At 45.9% G+C, this 22,296-nt stretch overlaps 1 protein-coding gene across 2 annotated transcripts in view; it reads left to right on the plus strand.

Moving 5' to 3' along the window:
* The window catches only part of itprid2 (ITPR interacting domain containing 2), a 115,076-nt gene extending 95,174 nt beyond the window's left edge, over positions 1-19,902 (plus strand). For both annotated transcript variants that reach the window (XM_034186303.1, XM_034186304.1), the window contains 7 exons: positions 1,383-3,095; positions 3,173-3,232; positions 3,511-3,635; positions 3,704-3,809; positions 15,935-16,000; positions 16,067-16,324; positions 18,447-19,902. In XM_034186303.1, coding sequence (XP_034042194.1) covers positions 1,383-3,095; positions 3,173-3,232; positions 3,511-3,635; positions 3,704-3,809; positions 15,935-16,000; positions 16,067-16,324; positions 18,447-18,533 — 2,415 coding nt within the window. In that variant the 3' untranslated portion in view covers positions 18,534-19,902. The remainder of the gene's footprint in view (positions 1-1,382; positions 3,096-3,172; positions 3,233-3,510; positions 3,636-3,703; positions 3,810-15,934; positions 16,001-16,066; positions 16,325-18,446) is intronic.
* Positions 19,903-22,296: the final 2,394 nt, after the last annotated feature.

Consider the following 22,296-nt stretch of genomic DNA (forward strand, 5'->3'; position numbering starts at 1 on the left):
GAGGTGGGATGGATTATCTCAGCAAAGGAGAAGTGCTCACTATCACAGATTTAGACTGGTTTGTGAACAATATTTGAGGGGAATGGTGATATTGTGTATGTGGAAAAAGTTTTAGATCTTTGAGTTCATCTCATACAAAATGGGAGCAAAACCAAAAGTGTTGAGTTTATATTTTTGTTGAGTGTAAATGAAATAAATTGAATTGAAATAAATAAATTGAAATACCCTTGTCCAGCTGGGTGTTCTGGGACCAAGGACACAGACAAGTGTCCTGATGCAGACACCTGGAATCAAACCTTGGTCTATAAACTGTTGTCTTAGTGTTATGTCACAGTGCCACCTGCTGTGGTGACACAATAACAGATTTTATGATCAGTTGGCACCGCCACTGCTCAACCATGTAATTCAGTCAAAGACGTACAGATCTTGGTGTGATTTTTGAGCCAACGTTGACTTTCGCCTGGGTATCAAGGTTTTTAACTTTCCCTGACGATGTGCTTGCTATCAACAGCAAATTTACTTATTGCATAATTTTAAAATAAGGAGCTTTAAAAATATAATGGCTTTATCTGCCATGCCTCTAAATATCTTTGACTAGAGAAAGAGAAAAGAAGTGGAGTCGTAGCTCTCGGGGGAACACAGGCCAGCCTCAGCTTTTCATTTTTAGAATATGTGGCTCAAACATTTGTTCTTATTTGAATGAGTGTCAGCAGTTCCTGAACATCTGTTGTGGCAGCTTCAGGACTGCATTGATGGCTTCTTTTGGAAGAGGACTTCCTCTGCTTGTTGGGATCTTTTGCAGCCCAATATAATGCAGCCATATTAAGGGCAGATCTGCATCTATACTTTTGTGGTAGCAATAACCAGCTTCCTGTGGGTCGTAAACACTGCCCAGGTGGAAATTACAGGGAGGTCAACAAATGGACTTGAGTAGAATCAGCAGGAAGAAGTTGTTGCGACACCAACAGTCAACAAGTCAGCTTGCCTTCATTTGTTTTTGGGAAGGTTCAGCAGTGACCAAAATCATGAGATCTGACACCAGCAGTTGGTGGGTCCGACATTACCGACAGGCTGGTGAGTTTTGACTTCAAGAAGGATCTTTAAGTAGAACCACTGCTCCTTTACACAGAAGGGATCCAGGTGAGGGGTTCACTCTCTGATTCTGATGCTGCTGGTCAACTGGTTTTGGGGCAGGGTTTGAATACCCTTGGAGATTTGACACACCGCCCGCGGCCCCTCTGGGATTCGACCCACCGTCTGCGGCTGCTGTGTGGATCTGTGTGACTGTGCGTGTGGATAATTGGCTCTAATTTTCACTGTGGTTGCGCTTGAACCATTCAGTTATTGATCAGTCATTGTAATCTGTTGATAATTGTGATTAGGTACAGGAGAGCAGTGACAGCTGTGACAGTGAGACCACTGTGACATCACACTCTTCACAAGACACAGCCACACCCCTCGCATTGGACCAACCAGCATTTGAGTTGCTGGTCAGCAGAGAGAAGGAGGCGGAGCCAGGTGCTACTGCCGAGGGGAGGTGTAGTTCCACGGGACGAGAGGAGCTTGGTCAGATGTCAGAGGCAGTTCCACATTATTCAGTCCACCAGCTACCACTGAGAGCACCAGTGGGCTCAGAACAACACAAGGTTCAAAATGGGCTGACCGATCCAGAATCAGCAGAGTCTCTCCGTACTCGGTATCCGTCAGAGTTATTGGATCAGTCTGCCCCAAAACAAGAGCCTGAACATGGCCATAAACTGATTATGGAGGCTGCAGATGCAAATGTACCAACAGGGGGATCAGGAGATCCATTCCAAGACACAGATAGACCTGGTCTTTCTGATCCATCGTCTCTGGTCCTGAGTGCTCTGAACAGAGCCAAGCAGAAACTGCAGCAGGTTGACTCCAGACCTGTGGAAACAGCCCAGTTGTTGGGAAGGGGCAAAGCAAGAGGGAGTCTTCCCCTACAGCGGTCCTCCTCACTGCCCACCTCACTGCTCTCACCCTCCAGTGTGGTGTCCTCTGTCAGGATCGAGTTTGGCCAGGGTCAGACATCATGTACCCCGCCCAGATACTCCTACAAATACTCCCAGGAGGATGGAGACCAAGAAGAAATCAAGGAGCGTCAAGCCAACCACCTCTCCACTCTGATCATAAACCCCGCCTCTTCAACTAGCAACAACGATCAACTCACAGAACCCCCCAGCCCGCCTAGGTCTCTTCCACACTACCTGCTGCAATCGCCTTGTACACTACAGAGCCCTGGTCCATCACCTGATTGGACACGTGGAGGCCACACCCCATCCTGGAGCACCCAGAGTGTCCCAGATGTGTCCTCCAATCAGCAGCAGCCTCCTCACATCCAACAAAACATGACTGCATTCCAAATCCAGCATGGGTGGAAGATGGGACACATGCTTCCTTATGGTGGTACAACTCAGTCTTTAAATCCCAGTCCCAATCCCTGTTTTTATCCTAATCCTAGTTTTAACCAACATTTTTACCCTCAAACTAGATTTGACCCCAGTTATCTTCACCCATGTTTTGAGTTTAATCCAACTAGCTTCCTTAACCCCACTCCGAATCCTAATTGTAGCCTTAACCACAGCCTTTACCCGAACCCAAACCGCCTAAGCCTGCATTCCAGTCTCCCAAACATCTTTGACCTTCATAATCCCTCACAGACTCGCCACTCCAGTCTGACTAGTCTCTACCCGCCTCCAGCTCCTGTATGCCCCCAACACAGGAGTCTGTCCAACTTCCAGCAGCCCCCACCTTGTTCAGGGTCTCAGCACGTCAGTATGGGCGCTGTGCACCCACTTCCTGGGACTCCAGTAATGCACCAACACTGCTACAGTCAGTCACCTTACCACGCTGCCCCTCACACTTCACATTATGCCCCTTCCAACCTGGGTTACCATGGATACGCCCTGCCGCCGCACCAGGCTTTCTCCTACCCTGCTACGCAGCACCCCCTGCTGTCTCCAGAACGCTGCTCTCCCGCTCCGGGCTCCAGTCCGGGTTCTTCCAGTACTGAGATGCAGTTGAGGAAAGTTCTGCATGACATCAGGGGAACAGTTCTGGGCCTGAACCAGGTTAGTCCAGCTTTATTCCCAGTTAGTCCACATATCTTGAGTTTGAGTGTTGACACGTGGGTGTTTTCTCGTTGTAGAACAGACCGGACACACTGGCAGTGTTCAGCGATCACAGAGCAGCTCTGCCCAGACATCAGGTACCAAGCAGACCAGATCAGGCCCCACATTCAAACTAGGGTCAGAAAACAATTAAGAACCAGACCACATTCACAGTTTATAGTGGTTAGTTCCACTTCTTTACTTGGTGTCCGAGTTCAAGTTTGCTTCAGGTCGGAGCAGTAGTGAAGTAACAATGGACACAAAGTGGTCTTCACAGGTTGATATTTCTCTCCACATTTGCATGATCTAAGACTGGCAGCTCAGCCAATCAGGGCCCTACTGCTGCCCTCCTCACCACGTGCCGTTTTTCTTTCAGTCATTGATGGAGTTGCAGCAGAAGAGGCGGAGCCTCAGTCTGTTCCGCAGCCACATGATGAACCTGGAGCTGTCAATCATGCAACAGCAGGCACTGGTCTACAAACACCTGAGTCCTGCTGACAGGTGAGGTGCACGCATAAAAGTGTGAGGTCTAGTCACTGTAAACATTTGATCATATTCTGTGTGTTTAGGCTGGAAGCAGAACAACTTCAGTCTCTGAGGTCAGAGGTCAGAGAAGAGCTGCAGGAGCTGGAACAACAGCTGGATGACAAACTGATGGAGCTCACACAGAGCACGGTATACACACACACAGAGAGAGCACGGTATACACACACACAGAGAGAGCACGGTATACACACACACAGAGAGAGCACGGTATACACACACACAGAGAGCGCACGGTATACACACACACAGAGAGCGCACGGTGTACACACACACAGAGAGAGCACGGTGTACACACACACAGAGAGAGCACGGTGTACACACACACAGAGAGAGCACGGTGTACACACACACAGAGAGAGCACGGTATACACACACACAGAGCGCACGGTATACACACACACAGAGAGCGCACGGTATACACACACACAGAGAGCGCACGGTATACACACACACAGAGAGAGCACGGTGTACACACACACAGAGAGAGCACGGTATACACACACACAGAGAGCGCACGGTATACACACACACAGAGAGCGCACGGTATACACACACACAGAGCGCACGGTACACACACACACAGAGCGCACGGTACACACACACACACACACAGAGAACACGGTACACACGCACAGAGCGCACGGCACACACGCACACACACAGAGCGCGCTACACACACACAGAGAGCACGGTATATATATATATATATATATATATATACACACACACACAGAGCACGGTACACACAGAGAGCATGGTATATACACACACATGCATGCACATATACACACACAGAGAACGGTACGCACACACACAGAGCACATGGTACACACACAGAGAGCACACGGTACACACAGAGATCCCATGGTACACACACAGAGAGTACAGAGCACACAGTACACAGAGAGCATGGTACACACACACAGAGCACACAGTACACACAGAGATCCCATGGTACACACACACACACACACACAGAGCACGATATATACACACAGAGAGAGCACGGTACACACACACAGAGCACGATATATACACACAGAGAGAGCACGGTACACACACACAGAACACATGGTACACACACAGAGAGTACAGAGCACACAGTACACAGAGAGCACGGTACACACACACAGAACACATGGTACACACACAGAGAGTACAGAGCACACAGTACACAGAGAGCACGGTACACATACAGAGCACGGTATATATATACACACACAGAGCACACAGTACACACACAGAGAGCACACGGTACACACAGAGATCCCATGGTACACACACACACACACACACAGAGCACGATATATACACACAGAGAGAGCACGGTACACACACACAGAACACATGGTACACACACAGAGAGTACAGAGCACACAGTACACAGAGAGCACGGTACACATACAGAGCACGGTATATATATATATATATACACACACACAGAGCACACAGTACACACAGAGATCCCATGGTACACACACACACACACACACACACACAGAGCACACAGTACACACAGAGAGAGCACGGTACACACACAGAGAGTACAGAGCACACAGTACACAGAGAGCACGGTACACACACACAGAACACATGGTACACACACAGAGAGTACAGAGCACACAGTACACAGAGAGCACGGTACACATACAGAGCACGGTATATATATATACACACACACAGAGCACACAGTACACACAGAGATCCCATGGTACACACACACACACAGAGCACGATATATACACACAGAGAGAGCACGGTACACACACACAGAACACATGGTACACACACAGAGCACGGTATATATACACACACAGAGCACACGGTACACACACACACACACACACACACACACACACACACACACAGAGAGCATGGTACACACACACACAGTACACACACAGCACAGTATACACAAGCAGAGAGAGCACGGTACACACACACAGAACAAGGTATATACACACATGGTACACACACACAGAGAGCACATGGTGCACACACAGAGCATGGTATATACACGTACACGTACACACACACACACAGAGCACACGGTACACGTACACACACAGAGCACACGGTACACGTACACACACAGAGCACACGGTACACGTACACACACAGCACACGGCGTACACGTACACACACAGCACACGGCGTACACGTACACACACAGAGCACACGGCGTACACGTACACACACAGAGCACACGGTACACGTACACACACAGCACACGGCGTACACGTACACACACAGCACACGGCGTACACGTACACACACAGCACACGGCGTACACGTACACACACAGCACACGGCGTACACGTACACACACAGCACACGGCGTACACGTACACACACAGCACACGGCGTACACGTACACACACAGCACACGGCGTACACGTACACACACAGCACACGGCGTACACGTACACACACAGCACACGGCGTACACGTACACACACAGCACACGGCGCACACACACACACAGAGCGCACGCGGCGCACACACACACACAGAGAGCACGGTACACGCACACACACACAGAGCACACGGTACACGCACACACACACAGAGCACACGGCGTACACACAGAGAGCGCACGCGGCGCACACACACACAGAGCACACGGCGTACACACAGAGAGCGCACGCGGCGCACACACACACACACACACACACAGAGCGCACGCGGCGCACACACGCACACACACACACAGAGCACACGGTACACACGCACACGGTACACACACACACACACAGCACGGTATATACACCCAGAGAGTGCACGGTACACAGACAGAGCGCACGGTACACACCTCACAGAGCTCATCTGCACAGGTCCTCAGCAGCCTCGGGGAGATCCCATCAGGTCCTGCTGCTTTCCTCTGCTTCAGCCGCAGGAGCTGACCTCTCACTTCGGTCTGAGTTACAGTGAGGTGGGGCGGGCTGAGGTGGGCTGGTGCAGAATACAGTCCCAGGGGAGGAGGGACAAGGTCCGGGAGGCAGTGGAGGTGACTGGTGGGTAGAAGGTCGGGGGGACAGAGGGACTGGAGGGCTGGCTGCTGGAGACGTGTGGAGGGCCGGGACCAGGCGGGGGTGCATGCGTGGAGGAGCCAAAACGGTTAAAGTAGCTGTTTAGCTCCTCTGCAAATCGAGAATCTCCATCTGCAGTCCTGCCGGCACCCTGCCCAAATCTGGAGGCAGTCTTGAGGCATCTCCACACGTCTCTGATGTTGTTCTAGGCCAGCTGCTCCTCCATCTTCCTTCCATATTCCTTCTGAAACGAAATGCTTTTGACAAAAACTACGGATTTTGTTTATTTCTATTTATGTCCAGAGTCTAAGGATCCAGTGACCAATTTCATATTTATTTACATTAAGACTCAATAAAATGTTGTTCAATTTCAATTTAATCGGCTTATAAAATGCCAAATCACAACAAAAGCCGTCTCAAGGCTCCTCACATAGAACAGTTCAACATAAAAAATTAAAATGAATAAATAAAATTAAAAAATTCAAATACATAATTATAAACAGAAGTAAAATAATTAAACAGATAAAAAAATAAAAACTATTCATAAGAAAGAGAATAAAAATAGGCTTTAAGTCTTGACTTAAAAATGTCCACGGACTCCGACTGTCTCACGGTCGCAGGAAGACTGTTCCACAGACTGGGTGCGTGATAAGAAAAAGCTCTTTTACTTGCTGACATAGAAAACCTGTAAAACCTACTTTTAGTACACAAAAAATTTGCAAGAGGTATCAATAAGGGAATCAATAATGGTATCGATATCAATCCCTAGTATACACACACACACACACACACACACACAGAACATCATATATACAGTAGTGTTCAGAATAAAGCCCAGGTTACACATACAACCCCTGGCAAAAATGATGGAATCACCGGCCTCGGAGGATGTTCATTCAGTTGTTTAATTTTGTAGAAAAAAAGCAGATCACAGACATGACACAAAACTAAAGTCATTTCAAATGGCAACTTTCTGGCTTTAAGAAACACTATAAGAAATCAGGAAAAAAAATTGTGGCAGTCAGTAACGGTTACTTTTTTAGACCAAACAGAGGGAAAAAATATGGAATCATTCAATTCTGAGGAAAAAATGATGGAATCATGAAAAACAAAAGAACGCTCCAACACATCACTAGTATTTTGTTGCACCACCTCTGGCTTTTCTAACAGCTTGCAGTCTCTGAGGCATGGACTTAATGAGTGACAAACAGTACTCTTCATCAATCTGGCTCCAACTTTCTCTGATTGCTGTTGCCAGATCAGCTTTGCAGGTTGGAGCCTTGTCATGGACCATTTTCTTCAACTTCCACCAAAGATTTTCAATTGGATTAAGATCCGGACTATTTGCAGGCCATGACATTGACCCTATGTGTCTTTTTGCAAGGAATGTTTTCACAGTTTTTGCTCTATGGCAAGATGCATTATCATCTTGAAAAATGATATCATCATCCCCAAACATCCTTTCAATTGATGGGATAAGAAAAGTGTCCAAAATATCAATGTAAACTTGTGCATTTATTGATGATGTAATGACAGCCATCTCCCCAGTGCCTTTACCTGACATGCAGCCCCATATCATCAATGACTGTGGAAATTTACATGTTCTCTTCAGGCAGTCATCTTTATAAATCTCATTGGAACGGCACCAAACAAAAGTTCCAGCATCATCACCTTGCTCAATGCAGATTCGAGATTCATCACTGAATATGACTTTCATCCAGTCATCCACAGTCCACGATTGCTTTTCCTTAGCCCATTGTAACCTTGTTTTTTTCTGTTTAGGTGTTAATGATGGCTTTCGTTTAGCTTTTCTGTATGTAAATCCCATTTCCTTTAGGCGGTTTCTTACAGTTCGGTCACAGACGTTGACTCCAGTTTCCTCCCATTCGTTCCTCATTTGTTTTGTTGTGCATTTTTGATTTTTGAGACATATTGCTTTAAGTTTTCTGTCTTGACGCTTTGATGTCTTCCTTGGTCTACCAGTATGTTTGCCTTTAACAACCTTCCCATGTTGTTTGTATTTGGTCCAGAGTTTAGACACAGCTGACTGTGAACAACCAACATCTTTTGCAACATCGCATGATGATTTACCCTCTTTTAAGAGTTTGATAATCCTCTCCTTTGTTTCAATTGACATCTCTCGTGTTGGAGCCATGATTCATGTCAGTCCACTTGGTGCAACAGCTCTCCAAGGTGTGATCACTCCTTTTTTAGATGCAGACTAACGAGCAGATCTGAATTGATGCAGGTGTTAGTTTTGGGGATGAAAATTTACAGGGTAATTCCATAATTTATTCCTCAGAATTGAGTGAGTCCATATTTTTTTCCCTCTGCTTGGTCTAAAAAAGTAACCGTTACTGACTGCCACAATTTTTTTTTTCTTGATTTCTTATAGTGTTTATTAAAGCCAGATAGTTGCCATTTGAAATGACTTTAGTTTTGTGTCATGTCTGTGATCTGCTTTTTTACTACAAAATTAAACACCTGAATGAACATCCTCCGAGGCCGGTGATTCCATAATTTTTGCCAGGGGTTGTAGACAGTTTTGTCCGCGGGTAGTACGTAGACCGAAGTTAGCGGTAGTTCCGGCTGTTTTCGCGGTGGAAAGGGGCGGAGCATTTCGCCGGCGTTTTGAGCGCCGTACTAGCCGCAAATACGCAGATAAAACGCCGCTAAATCCACCGAATAAAGCGGAGTTTTGACGCCATAGCATCCGGCACATGTCAGGCAACGGGGGTTAATACTCAGTTCTATCCTTTACAATCGCAGGTTAAGACGTGCGTGAGAACGGCTGTGTTCTGCTGCCGCCGATAATGCCCTGTGTACCGCAGGATTTATCCGGGCAAATCCTGCGTTACTCCAGGAACTTTTGCTTATAGGCACCGCCCCCAGAGTATAATAGGCTGAAGCAGCTGTCAGTGCAGGGGGAGGGAGTGACAGGGAGCTCACCTCTCAGCCTTTTCTTTTCTCTCTTTTTCCCCCTCCTCAAAGTGTTGCTCGTTTCCACCACAGGGCTACCCCTGAACCAGACCTCTTGGTAAGTCCTTGCCGCTGCCAATTTTATTTTAGGAGGTATACTGGAGCTTCTCTGCAAAAATATCTGGAGCTGGCTGCGAGTGAGAGGCCTGCATGCAGCGCGCTAGCATTTTTATATTGACCGCCGCCTATCGGCCGTTTGGAACGCTGTTAACCGGGAGGTGGCGTTTAGAACAGCGTACTGTCCGCTAGCACCGCCGTTGCCGGTTAAAACGCCTTTGAGGACGCTGATGTGGGCTCTATTGCCATTTTACACGCCGTTGGTTAGGGATACAACGTCGGCCACCAATTACGGCGGTGTAAACTGCGGCACTACAGGAAGGGGCGGGATGACACGGCGATTAAAAAGTATCAAATGCCGTTGTTTGCATTGTCTCCGTCGTCAGGCCACTTCTCGGGAGCGCTTCCGGAATTATTCGACATGTTGAATAATTTTTTCGACGATTCTCTGTGAAGCCGGAACCAAACCATGCCCCTGTGCGCCGGTGTTAACTACGGCGTTTGATCCCTAAAATGGCCCGGAGGGGGCAAAATCTCTGCCGGGACGCTTCCGGGAGAGTTTACCGTCTATGTGTAAACGGGGCTTAATAGTAGTTCTGTGTGACTAAAAAGATTAATCCAGGTTTTGAGTATATTTCTTATTGTTACATGGGAAACAAGGTACCAGTAGATTCAGTAGATTCTCACAAATCCAAGACCAAGCATTCATGATATGCACACTCTTAAGACAATGAAATTGGGCTATTAGTAAAAAAAGTAGAAAAGGGGGTGTTCACAATAATAGTAGCATCTGCTGTTGACACTACAAACTCAAAACTATTATGTTCAAACTGCTTTTTTTAATCAATCCTGTGAATCACTAAACTAGTATTTAGTTGTATAACCACAGTTTTTCATGATTTCTTCACATCTGCAAGGCATTAATTTTGTTGGTTTGGGACCAAGATTTTGCTGGTTTACTAGTGTGCTTGGGGTCATTGTCTTGTTGAAACACCCATTTCAAGGGCATGTCCTCTTCAGCATAAGGCAACATGACCTCTTCAAGTATTTTGACATATCCAAACTGATCCATGATACCTGGTATGCGATATATAGGCCCAACACCATAGTAGGAGAAACATGCCCATATCATGATGCTTGCACCACCATGCTTCACTGTCTTCACTGTGAACTGTGGCTTGAATTCAGAGTTTGGGGGTCGTCTCACAAACTGTCTGCGGCCCTTGGACCCAAAAAGAACAATTTTACTATCATCAGTCCACAAAATATTCCTCCATTTCTCTTTAGGCCAGTTGATGTGTTCTTTGGCAAATTGTAACCTCTTCTGCACATGTCTTTTATTTAACAGAGGGACTTTGTGGGGGATTCTTGCACATAAATTAGCTTCACACAGGCGTCTTCTAACTGTCACAGCACTTACAGGTAACTCCAGACTGTCTTTGATCATCCTGGAGCTAATCAATGGGTGAGCCTTTGCCATTCTGGTTATTCTTCTATCCATTTTGATGGTTGTTTTCCGTTTTCTTCCACGCGTCTCTGTTCTTTGTCCATTTTAAAGCATTGGAGATCATTGTAGATGAACAGCCTATAATTTTTTGCACCTGCGTATAAGTTTTCCCCTCTCCAATCAACTTTTTAATCAAACTACGCTGTTCGTCTGAACAATGTCTTGAACGTCCCATTTTCCTCAGGCTTTCAAAGAGAAAAGCATGTTCAACAGGTGCTGGCTTCATCCTTAAATAGGGGACACCTGATTCACACCTGTTTGTTCCACAAAACTGACAAACTCACTGACTGAATGCCACACTACTATTATTGTGAACACCCCCTTTTCTACTTTTTTACTCTACTGAATCTACTGGTACCTTGTTTCCCATGTAACAATAAGAAATATACTCAAAATTTGGATTAATCTTTTTAGTCACATAGCACTACTATTATTCTGAACACTACTGTATACACACAAACACACACACACCGAACATCATATATATACACAGCAGGGTACACACATGTGCACACACAATGGTACACACAGACACACACACACACACACACACTTCTTCTTTGTCTTTCAGCTGTTCCCGTTAGGGGTCGCCACAGCAGATCAATCGTTTCCATCTCACCCTGTCCTCTGTATCTTCCTCTGTCACACCAACCACCTGCATGTCCTCTCTCAGCACATCCATGAACCTCTTTGTCCTCCCTCTTCTCCTCCTGCCTGGTGGCTCCATCCTCAGCATCCTTCTCCCTATATACCCTGGGTCCCTCCTCTGCACATGTCCAAACCATCTCAATCTCACCTCTCTGACTTTGTCTCCAAACCATCCCACCTGAGCTATCCCTCTGATATGTTCATTCCTAATCTTGTCCATTCTTGTCACTCCCAAAGATAATCTCAACATCTTCAGCTCTGCCACCTCCAGCTCTGCCTCCTGTCTTTTTGTTAATGCCACTGTCTCTAAACCATACAACATAGCTGGTCTCACTACTGTTTTGTAAACTTTCCCCTTCACTCTTGCTGATATTCTTCGGTCACAAATCACTCCTGCCACTTTTCTCCACCCACTCCACCCTGCCTGCACTCTCTTCTTCACCTCTCTACCACACTCTCCATTACTTTGAACAGTTGACCCCAAATATTTAAACTCATCTACTTTCACCACTTCTACTCCTTGTAACTGCACGATTCCACTGGGCTCCCTCTCATTCACACACATGTACTCAGTCTTGCTTCTACTGACTTTCATTCCCCTTCTCTCCAAAGCATATCTCCACTTCTCCAGACTAGACTCAACTTGCTCTCTACTCGCACTACAGAACACAATGTCATCTGCAAACATCATAGTCCATGGGGACTCCTGTCTGATCTCATCCATCAACCTGTCCATCACCACTGCAAACATGAAAGGACTCAGAGCTGATCCTTGGTGTAATCCCACCTCCACCTTGAATGAGTCTGTCATTCCGACTGCGCATCTCACCGCTGTCACACTATTCTTGTACATGTCCTGCACTACCCTAACATACTGCTCTGCCACTCCAGACTTCCTCATACAATGCCACAACTCTTCTCTTGGCACCCTATCATAAGCTTTTTCTAAGTCCACAAACACACAATGTAACTCTTTCTGTCCTTCTCTGTACTTTTCCAACAGTATTCTCAGAACAAACATTGCATCTGTAGTGCTCTTTCTCGGCATGAAACCATATTGCTGCTCACAGATCTTCACCTGTTTTCTAAGCCTAGCTTCTACTACTCTTTCCCATAAATTCATGCTGTGGCTGATCAGCTTTATGCCTCTGTAGTTACTGCAGCTCTGCACATCACCCTTGTTCTTGAAAATAGGAACCAGCACACTTCGTCTCCACTCCTCAGGCATCCTCTCACTTTCCAAGATTTTATTAAACAATCTGGTTAGAAACTCTACTGCCATCTCTCCTAGAGATTTCCATGCCTCCATTGGAATGTCATCTGAACCAACTGCCTTTCCACTCTTCATCCTCTTCATAGCAGCCCTCACTTCTTCCTTGCTAATCTCTTTTACTTCCTGATTTACTCTCACCACATAATCCAGCCTTTTCTCTCGCTCATTTTCTTTATTCATCAACTCTTCAAAATATTCCCTCCACCTTCTCAGCACACACTCCTCACTTGTCAGCACATTACCATGTGCATCTTTTACCACCCTAACCTGCTGCACATCCTTTCCAGCTCTGTCCCTTTGTCTGGCCAATCGATACAAGTCCTTTTCTCCTTCCTTACTATTCAACTTCTTGTACAGCTTGCAATATGCATTTCCTTCGCTTTTGCCAATTCTCTTTTCACCTTATGCCGCATCTCCTTGTACTCCTGTCTACTTTCTTCATCTCTCCGACTATCCCAAAACTTTTTCACCAACCTCTTTCTCCTTATGCTCTCCTGGACCTCTTCATTCCACCACCAAGTCTCCTTGTCTTCCTTCCACTGTCCAGATGTCATACCCAGTACTGTCCTAGCTGTCTCCCTCACCACATCTGCAGTACGTTTCCAGTTGTCCAAAATTGCTTCCCCTCCAACCAGTGCTTCTCTCACCTGCTCACTAAATTTCACACAACAGTCTTCCTCCTTCAGCTTCCACCATCTGATCCTTTGTTGAGCTCTCACTCTCTTCTTCGTCTTTACCTCTAAAGTCATCCTACAAACAACCATCCTGTGCTGTCTAGTGACACTCTCTCCTGCTACCACCTTACAGTCTGTGATTTATTTTAGCTTGCATCTCCTATAAAGAATGTAGTCCACCTGTGTGCACCTTCCTCCACTCTTATATGTTACCCTGTGCTCCTCCCTTTTCTTAATGTAGGTGTTCACCACAGCCATTTCCATCCTTTTTGCCACATGAACTACCATCTGTCCTTCCCCATTCCTATCCTTGATACCATATCTACCCATTACTTCCTCATCACCTCTGTTCCCTTCACCAACATGCCCATTGAAGTCTGCTCCTATCACCACTCTTTCATGCTTGGGCACACTCTCCACCACCTCATCTTACACACTCCAGAAATCTTCTTTCTCCTTCATCTCACAACCAACCTGTGGGGCATATGCACTGATGATATTCATCATCACCTCTTCAATTTCCAACTTCACACTCATCACCCTGTCAGACACTCGCTTAACCTCCAACACACTTTTAACATACTCTTCCTTTAAAATGACCCCAACACCATTTCTCTTCCTGTCCTCACCATGGTACTACAACTTGAACCATCCGCCGATGCTCCTGCTCTTACTTCCCTTCCACTTGGTCTCTTGCACACACAATATGTCTACCTTTCTCCTCTCCATCATATCAGCCAGCTCTCTCCCTTTACCAGTCATACTACCAACATTCAAAGTCCCCACTCTCATTTCCACCCTTCTAGTTTTCTTCTTCTCCCGCTGTTCGTGGCAACGTTTTCCTCCTCTTCTTCGTCGTCTTCGCCCAGCAGTAGCCCAATTTCCACCGGCACCCTGTTGGGCAATAGCACCGGTGGTGGACATTGTTAACCCGGGCTGCGACCGATCCGGTATGGGAATTCGATTCTGAGTCTGCATAGTTGGGTTGGCTTGTTTTACGCCGGATGCCCTTCCTGACGCAACCCTCCTCATTTATCCGGGCTTGGGACCGGCACTCAGAATGTACTGGCTGCACACCCCATGTGGCTGAGTTACACACACACACACACACATCATATATATATATATATATATATATATATATATATATATATATATATATATATATATACACAGCATGACACACACATGCACACAGAATGGTGTACACACACACACACACGTGTGTGTGTATGTATGTGTGTATATATATATATATATATCTGTGCTCAGACGTTTACATCCTCTGGCAGAATTGTTGATTTTTTTTTTTCCATAAATATGAATGATAACACAGTAACGTGTTTTCCCTCATGGTTTGTGGTTGGGTGAAGACATTTATTGTGTTTCCTCTCTTTAAATCATAATGACAACAGAAACGACCCACATGATCATAGGTTTCCGTCCCCCTGTTCTTCATACTGTGTGTTTCAGTCTGTTGTGGTCGAGGCTCTCTGATGGTGAAGCTGCCACTCAATATGTCTCAGACTTTACTGACATCAGTTATGAAGAAATACAAACAGTTTGACACTCTGTGGTCAATCTGTGTGGAGCAGACAGTTCTCAGAAACTGAAGAAGAGTGAGGAAAGCCACCAAGACACCCAGACAACCCAGAAGAAGTTCCAGGCTTCTGTGACTGGAGACATTGTGCATTTTGTATCAGCAGTTATCCAGCTTCATGTATGACGTGCTACAGAGGAGCATTTTCTTCACAAGAAGACCTGAAAGTTTAGCTGCAAATTGCCAGAAGGTCCATCTGAGGTGTGAGCCTAGATTTGATCTGTTCTGGTGAAAGAACATCCTTCTCCACTATGAAGATCAGAGTGGTGATGCAAAATTTGTGATTTCAGAAATTTTTATTTTTTGTATTTGAAATGGCATAAATTATTAAAATGTGTAAGATACCAAGTGTTCCAATAGGGCACTGTACGTATACACACACACACACACAGCCCTTCCATCGTTGCTGCAGATTCTAAGAATCATAGTAACACAAAAATCAGACCCAGAAGCAGCCTGAATGTGTGTGTCTTTTTCTTGGCCTCAGGGTCTCCACAGAGATGGCAGTGTGGACAGTCTGTCCACCACATCTGCTCTCAGAGCCATGGAACCGGTCAGTAGAGCCACGAGTGATGTCAGTGTGTCTCTGCACGTGTGACCAGTCATTGTTTCTGTTCAGGTGTCAGATCTCCTTCAAGAGCAGCTCCTTCTGCAGTCGGAGCTCAGCTGCAGTGACCACGCCCCTTCCACCGGTGTCTCCTCCCAGTCCTCCAGCACAGTCAGCAAAGGAGGTGATGGAGAGATGAAACAAGCAGTCTATCGGGCTTCCATCAACATAACCCCTGCTCCTCCTGCTCGACCCAACACTGTCACCAAGGAAGACCAGGATGGAGCGGTGGGAGGAGTCATGGAGAACCTGCAGGATCTGATCAGAGAAGTAAAGTTTCTGACATGATGCACTTCCTGATATGTTTTAAGCTTGAGAACTGTGTATTGCCTGGCGTATTATAAATGTGCTCCAATCTAATGCTTAAAAATCCAGAATATCAAAGTTTGGTGTTTGACTCTGTGGCGCCACCAGGTGATAACAGGTGAGGATTAGTTGGACTTCATCAGGAGCAGAATGAGGTTATGAGGAAGAGAATTCTTGAGATTTCTTCAGCCGTCTTTGTGAAACCTTTTGTTGTCCCACTCAGCAATTCTAACTTAAAGGTATTTTTACACCATTTCTCTCCAGATCCTAAGATGGTCAGAGACGGTAACTGTTCCACGTCAGTGGTCATTGCTGGGACCCTCTTTGTTGAGTATTATTAAGTTGTCACCTCTCTGTGGCAGACAGATGGATACTTGTGACAGGTGGAGACAGACCAGTTGTCTGCCTGGGTGGTTGCATTCCAGGACCTTGGACAGTTGGGGTTCGACCTGACGTTCTCATCACTGGTTTAGTTCCTGCTGTGAGACAGCCTCCTCTCAGGAAACCCAGTGTGATCCCAGAGTTTCTGGCAAACTTGACACGTGATTCTGGCTTTTCCTCCCCTCAGAACGGTTTGAGAAAGTCTTCTTTAAAGTAACGTGCTGCACGTTTTTCACAGAATGACGTCCTTGAATGTTTACAGTCAGCATGTCTGCCTCATCATTAAACTGGTTGGTCTTATCATCTGACTCTGCTGATCTCTGTGTATTGTTGAAAGAAGAAGTAGAAGTAAGTCTGATATGGACCACAAGGGCCAATGGTGCTACCGCTGCCTTTGGACAAGGTACTAGTCCACTCCAGCCAAGGCCAGTGTCCATTACAGCTGGTTGGATGGCGTCGATGCAGTGGAAATGTCCAGTTTGAGGACACTGACAGCTGCCTTAATTGGGACTTGAATCCAGGTGGCCCAGCTGCTGTCTGACCCAACACTCTGTTGGCCAAGGTCTTGCTGATCAGGTCGATTCTGGTTTAACTCCAAGTCTGAATGTTCAGCAGTCAGGTTCCGTTTGCCACACTGTGTGTGCAGTATTTTGCATTATTATAGGAAAGTGGAATAAAATTCTCCTGTGTATTTTAAAAGTACAAGAGAGAACAAACTCCAGTGAAACGACTCTCAGCCCATAAAACTGGCAAATAGCAACCGACGGTGAGACGCGGCCGCGGCAGCCGACGGTGAGACGCGGCCGCGGCAGCCACACTGACTTAAGTGCCACTGTTCAGTCATCTGATTGCCTGAAGGTAAAAACCATCCCTGAGGCAGCCTGTGCCTGAAGGGACACCAGAGGAAAGGCCACGTCCTCCGGCAGCAGCTGCACCTGAAATCATTTTGTGCTCTTCAGCTGTAATGTTCCAACCTGGACCAGGATCCAGTTCAGAGGCTTCCTACTGTGGACCACTGAAGGTTGATGAGGGTTTCAGTGGACGTACCATATTTCTTCAAGTCAGCTGGAGCAAGATGGAGTACGTGTTTGAATGTGGGAGAGTCTGGTGGAATAGTGGAAATATAAGGAGTAGAGACGTTGAAGGTTGATGACTTTATGTATTTGGGGGCAACTATACAAAGTAATGGAGGAGAGACTGAGATGGTTTGGACATGTGCAGAGGAGGGACCCAGGGTATATAGGGAGAAGGATTCTGATGATGGAGCCACCAGGCAGGAGGAGAAGAGGGAGGACAAAGAGGAGGTTTATGGATGTGCTGAGGGAGGACATGCAGGTGGTTGGTGAGACAGAGGAAGATACAGAGGACAGGGTGAGATGGAAACGACTGATCTGTTGTGGTGCCCCCTAATGGGAGAACTTGAAGAAGGAGAATAGAAGAGAGGGTTTGGTGGTTGTCTGTCTCTAACGCTGCTGATAGGTCCACAGGCCGGCAGGGTGAAGTCCAGGTCCTGGATGTAGTTTAGGGCTGATGTCGGTTGAAGATTTGTTGGTGAAATCTGTCGTTATTTGATGATCGACTTTAATTTGTGTAAACTGCCTTTTTTTTCCCCATAAAAGTTTAAACTAAAATTGTAACATGATGTTTGAGGTTTTGGATTTTCCTCCACTGCATTAGTGTGACACACAGGATGTTTCTTTTCCAGATCAGAGAGAGTGTGGCGCACGATGTCCGACAGGAAATCTACAACGAGATGCTGGCAGCTGTGTCGCCGAGACGATCGCTCTTGTAGTCATGGCAACAGCAGAGCACCTGCCACCTTTGTACCCGCCTCTGGGCGGCACCACTGTTTGTCTGTAACACTGTAGATCTGAAACACTGCCTCTGACAAGCCCCGCCCACCTGCTCTGTCCTGAGACTGACATGTGAAGGGCGGAGCCTCAAACTGCCATGGGACTTTCCTGAATGTGATTGAGTCCAGAGAGTTGGTGTGATGCATGCTGGGAACGTTGGCCCCAACCAGCAGACCACGCCCCCTCGGGCACCGCTCTGAACCAATAGCCACCATGCAACATTTCCTCCTCCTGTGCTGTGCTGTGATCAAAACTACAACCATTACTACTACTACTACTACTACTACTACTGCTGCGGCTGCTCACAGTACACGTTTACAGCTAATTATTGATGAATAATTAATTGTGACTTTACTGTTGTTGTGTTTGTGACATCAGAACCGCACGCAGCAACAACAAAACTCACATAAACTCTAACGTGACTTTAAAGTGTTGGATCCACAGCGACACAACTCTTCGCTCTGTTCTGCTCTCGTGGTCATCCCAACACTCAACAGTACTTTGGTGTCGGCCTTCATGAAATAGCTTTTTTATGGTTTAGAATATTGAATTTATGATGAATTTGAACAACTTCCTGTTGCAGGAGGATGATTCTGATAAAAGGTAACGTTAGTTTGATTAAGACAGTCGCTAATAAATGCACTTAAAACACAATCATAAGCTTCTACCGTGAGCACACTACAGCAGCGTCTTTCTTTCGTTACCATTTTTAAATTAAAGCCAAATGTCTTAAATTGTGTTGTCCAAACCTTTAGAAGTCACACAACGATTGACGAGTTCCCCTCATCAATAACCACTTGGTGATCGATTTACTGTGATAATGAAACGTGGTTGATCTATGAAATGTTCTGAATGTACTGAGACTCAGCATTGAGGCACTTGGGGTCACTCGGCATGTTTGGATGCTCAGCATCCGTCTGGCACTCGGGGTCACTCTGCGTGTTTGGCTCAAACTGCCAGGACAGGGTGCTGGCAGCTGTCAGTCTTCTTAGACACTTCATTTTGGTAAAGTACAGTCTGTGATTATCAAGTCTAACTCAACATTCTTGGTTAATGACTCTTAGCAGCATGCTCACGTGTCCATGACGAGCATCGGTTTGTGGCAGCATTTTTGTGTGTATTGTTTGTGTTGTGGGTGATGAATGTCAAGGGAGGAGCTTAATGACCACGCCTTATATCAGTGAACACTGCCAAATGTAGCTGTGACCTTAGTTATGCTACAGTGCTACCATGCTAATGCAGCTAGTGTACTAACTGAACTTGCATGTCAGCGTGTCACTGTCTAATAAATCTGTGCAATAATCTTAATTTGTGATGCAATAATTGCTGTTAATATTCCAAATGGACTCTGCAACAATTTGCACACATCTGGTGGATTTAACTTGGTGGGGCTGCAGGCGTCTGTCCGCAAATGTATAATAATATAATATCAAACCAGGTCGGTTGAGACCCCGTTTAACTGATGATAGCTTTCTGGCAGAAACTGCTGATGAGTGAGGGAAGTTCTCAGGGTGGAAATGAGTGTCGGGTCTTTGGATGTCGGTAGTATGACTGGTGAAGGGAGAGACCTGGCTGACATGATGGAGAAGAGAAAGGTAGACATATTCGCCAAGTGGAAGGTAAGGGCAGGAGCACAGGCAGTGGGTTCAAGTTGATGTATCAGGGTGAGGATGGTGAAGTGAGTGTCTGACAGGGTGATTCGTGTGAAGCTGGAATTTGAAGGTGAGTGTACAAAGATGAGGTGAAATGAGAAGGGACTAATAGGTGTATATCAAGCTGTATGTGAAGTTGAACACTAAGGCAGCAGAAAAGGACTTGTACCGATTGGCCAGACAAAGGGACAGAGCTGGAAAAGATGCAGATGGTAATGTGCTGACAAGCAACGAGAGTGTGTTGAGAAGGTGGAGACTATATTTTGAGGAGCTGATGAATGAAGCTGGATGAGGCAGAGAGTAAACCAGGAAGTGGAATGGATTTGTAAGAATGAATTGAGGACAACAATGAAGAGTGAAAAAGCAGCTGGTCCAGATGGCATTCCAGTGGATGCATGGAAATGTTTAGGAGAGGTGACCTTGTATATGTACAAGGATAGTGTGACAGAGATGAGATGCACAGTAGGAATGACATGCATACAAGGTGGAGGTGGGATTTACATCAACGATGGCTCAGAGTCCTTTCTTGTTTGCAGTGGGGATGGACAGGTTGACAAGATCAGACAGGAGTCTCCATCGACTGTGATGTTTGCAGATGATGATATGAGTAGTGAGAGCAGGTTGTGTGTGAATGAGAGGGATCCTGGTGGAATAGTGTGGTTACAAGGAATAGAAGTAGTGATATAGTGGTGCAACTTGGCCAAAATGCCCTTGACAATTGGGCATTTTGTCATAAAAGCACCAAATTTGGCTCACACATTCTAAATTAAATGTTTATTTGCAGATGTGGAAGCATCCAGGAGCTGACCTCTTATGACCTACAGGGGCCAAATTTTAAAAATGTTCCAATCATATTGAAAACTATACCACATTTTTCTGATCATAAAGATTGCAAAAAGGTATAATTAATGGGGTAAAAACAGAAAGAATGGTGACAAAGGTCAGTTTCAATTTGTACAAGGGTCATAAGTTAAAGTTGTTCCGATTTTGGTAAAAAGTGATGCAAATTATTGGTTGTGCTAATGGGATTAATAAATGGAATAGTTTTGACTGTTGAATGTTTGGTCTGGTCAAACAAAGTCAAACAAGGTTGCGGTCCATTGGATTCTATGACATGTAACATATGTTACCCTTGCATGATGCAAACTGTTACTTTTTAAAACTCTAACTCAACCCATAATTTGCATTACGTTTTTCCAAAATTAGATTAACTTTTAACCCCTGTACAAACTGAAATTGACCATTGTCACCATTCTTGCTGTTGAGTTTAAATTCGTGGGGTCAAAGTAAGGGAGAGTGCAGGTAGGGTGGAGTGCGACGTGACAGGAGCAACTCTGAAAGAGTTGAGGAGGTCCAGAGAGGGTAGAGAGACCAGCTACATTAGGCGGGTGGTGGTGGCACAGCGGTTAAGTGTGCCTGTTTTCAGAGCAGAGGTTTCTGGTTGGGGGGGGGGGGGTCACTCTTGGCCATTCTTCATGTGATGTGAATCTGCAGGATCTTCCCCTAATGAAGAAGAAGCCAGAAGAAGAGGGTACAACCACTTTGGCATATTGACTCCACTGTGAGTGTGAATAAATTAACTTTTGTAACTTGACCAACGTTTGAGTTCATATTATTCAGAGAGTTTAGTGAGATGAGAATATACAGTGAACAAAAATATGAAGGCAACACTTGTTTTTGCTCCTATTTTTTTATGAGCTGAACTCAAAGATGTGCAGTTTTGCTTTATTGGTGGGGGGGGTCAGAAAACCAGTATCTGGTGCGACCACCATTTGCCCACTCAAGTCTGTTAAGTTGACAAACTAGTCAGGTTGAGCCACGACGAGGATGGCGAGCAACAGATGTTTTTTCCCTGAGACGGTTTCTGACAGTTTGTGCAGAAATTCTTTGGTTCAGCAAACCGATTATTGCAGAAACTATCCAGGTGGCTGGTCTCAGACGATCTTGGAGGTGAACATGCTGGATGTGAAGGTCCTGGGCTTGTATGGTTACACATGGTCTGCGGTTGTGAGGCCAGCTGGATGCACTGCCAAATTCTCTGAAACGCCTT

Source organism: Thalassophryne amazonica, chromosome 14 (genome assembly GCF_902500255.1).
Source record: "Thalassophryne amazonica chromosome 14, fThaAma1.1, whole genome shotgun sequence".
Taxonomy (NCBI): Eukaryota; Metazoa; Chordata; class Actinopteri; order Batrachoidiformes; family Batrachoididae; genus Thalassophryne; species Thalassophryne amazonica.